General features: G+C 59.9%; 2 protein-coding genes across 2 annotated transcripts in view, besides 2 other annotated features; both read left to right on the top strand.

Moving 5' to 3' along the window:
• Positions 1-18: 18 nt before the first annotated feature.
• Positions 19-53: a microsatellite.
• A 189-nt stretch (positions 54-242) lies between these two features.
• Positions 243-276: a microsatellite.
• Positions 277-348: 72 nt separating this feature from the next.
• Tco025E_08800 (trans-sialidase) lies at positions 349-957 on the top strand (the record flags this gene model as incomplete). The annotated part of the gene is made up of 1 exon (XM_029375639.1): positions 349-957. One exon carries the CDS (start codon positions 349-351, stop codon positions 955-957), a length of 609 nt encoding a protein of 202 aa, XP_029224390.1.
• Positions 958-1,019: 62 nt separating this feature from the next.
• Tco025E_08801 (trans-sialidase) overlaps positions 1,020-1,915 on the top strand; it is a gene marked incomplete at both ends in the record, with an annotated part of 3,003 nt that continues 2,107 nt past the window's right edge. Inside the window, one exon of the mRNA XM_029375640.1 lies at positions 1,020-1,915. This exon is cut by the window's right edge and continues 2,107 nt beyond it. Within this exon, the coding sequence (XP_029224391.1) occupies positions 1,020-1,915 (896 nt within the window).

Below are 1,915 nucleotides of genomic sequence, written 5' to 3' on the forward strand. Positions count from 1 at the left end.
CGGGAATTCGTCACTCCTCTTCTCTGCCTTCTCTGCTTCTTTGCTTCTCTGCTGCTGCGGCCTGGGCGATGCGCACCGCTGCCGTGTGGGGTCGCGCCGTTCTTAAATTTCTCTTCCGCCGGTGTGCCAACACGCCCTTCCGCGTTGGTTGTTTCTCTTTTCCTTCGCTCCCCTTCTCCCACGCAGGAGGAAAGGTGAGACCAAACGCAGCTTGCCGCTGTGCGCTTTGGAGGCTCCGAAGCCACATACACACACACACACACACGCAGACACGCAACCGTCGCGGCCTGCGCGGACGCACCGCAGGGAGGGAAAGAAGAGGGAGAGAGTGAGCAGCTACGGCCCAACATGCCCCGGCATACGTATTCTGCCGCGGTGCTGCTGCTCTTCTGCGTGTTGTTGATATGCTGCGGGAGTGGCGCGTCTGCCAGTGATCAAAGGGATGTCAAGGATCCGTTTACAGGGACGACGGAGATAACTGAGTCTCAATGGAAGGACAGCGGGGAACAAAGCCAAACAGTCAGCTCGCTGCGTGTGCCCAGTCTTGTTGCAGTGGGGGAGGATGTGTTTGCCGTTGCCGAGGCGCAGTGCGCGAATGGAGACAGCGACGCAGGCTGCTTTGTCGGGATTGCGTCGAAGCACCTCAAGCAAACCGCGGAGGGCGCAATGGAGATCTCGGCGGCGGAGGCAAGCTTCTTCCGCACTCAGTTTCTAAAAAAAGGCGAGAAGGAGGCAATGGACATCATGCGGCCAACAACACTTGTGCGGGGCACCGATGTCTACATGCTGCTGGGAAACTACAGCCGTACGGCGCCTACGGATGAAGCTACCGGCACCAATGGCTGGGGTCTTTTGCTGGTGAAGGGAACTGTCACTGGCGAGGATGGCGCGAAGAAACTCACATGGAGTAACCCCATGCAGTGGAGCCTGAAGCCCACGCAGGTCTTGACCCCCTGACGCGGTTGGTTGGCGGCGGAGGCCCGGGTGTCGTGCTGAGTGACGGTACGCTTGTGTTCCCCATGCAGGCCACGGACAAGACGGCTGGGACGAGTGCTCTGCTGGTCATGCGCTTTACTGCGTCAGAGAAGAAATGGACGCTTTCGTACGATACGACCGGCGCGAGCTGCAGCGACCCATCCATCGTGGAGTGGGAAAAAAACAAAGTCCTCGCGATGGCTCCCTGTGCGGGCGGCTACTACGAGGTGCACGCGACCTCTTGGGGAGCGAGAAACTGGTTTGATGTGGGCGAGCCGATTTCCCGCGTGTGGGGCACCTCGCCGAGGCGCCAGGGAGGGCACGGCGTGCAGGGCGGCCTCACCACCACAACCTTTGAGGACAAGAAGGTGATGCTGCTCACCACGCCGGTGTATTCCGCGGACGCAGGCGACGCCACAAGGGCCCGGCTGCATCTTTGGGCGACGGACATGCAACGCGTACATGACGTTGGGCCGGTGTCTCGTGAAGCCGATGACGCCGCAGCCAGTTCCCTGCTGTACAAAAACGACACGAGTGAGTTGATTGCACTGTACGAGAAGAAGAATGGCGATGATGACTCGTACGGCCTCGTCGCTGTGAGCCTGACTGCGAAGCTGGAGCAGATCAAAGAAGTGGTGAAGACCTGGAAATACATGGACAAAGCTCTAAAAGAATGCAAGCCCGACGACAAGGGTGAGCCACGCACAAAGGCCATGTGCAACGGCCCTGTTCCCACGGATGGGCTGGTGGGTTTTTTATCTGGCACCGTAACTGGGGGCAAGTGGAAAGACGAGTACCGCTGCGTGGACGCAACAGTAACGAATGGGGCAGTGGCAACGGGGAAGCGGGGGGTGACGTTCAGCGGCGCCGGAGAGGGGGCGCAGTGGTCCGTGGGAAGCAGGGGGCAGAACCAGCCGTACCACTTTGCGAACACTGCGTT

Source organism: Trypanosoma conorhini (assembly GCF_003719485.1).
Source record: "Trypanosoma conorhini strain 025E chromosome Unknown Tco_14.4_contig_00880, whole genome shotgun sequence".
NCBI classification, from domain to species: domain Eukaryota; phylum Euglenozoa; class Kinetoplastea; order Trypanosomatida; family Trypanosomatidae; genus Trypanosoma; species Trypanosoma conorhini.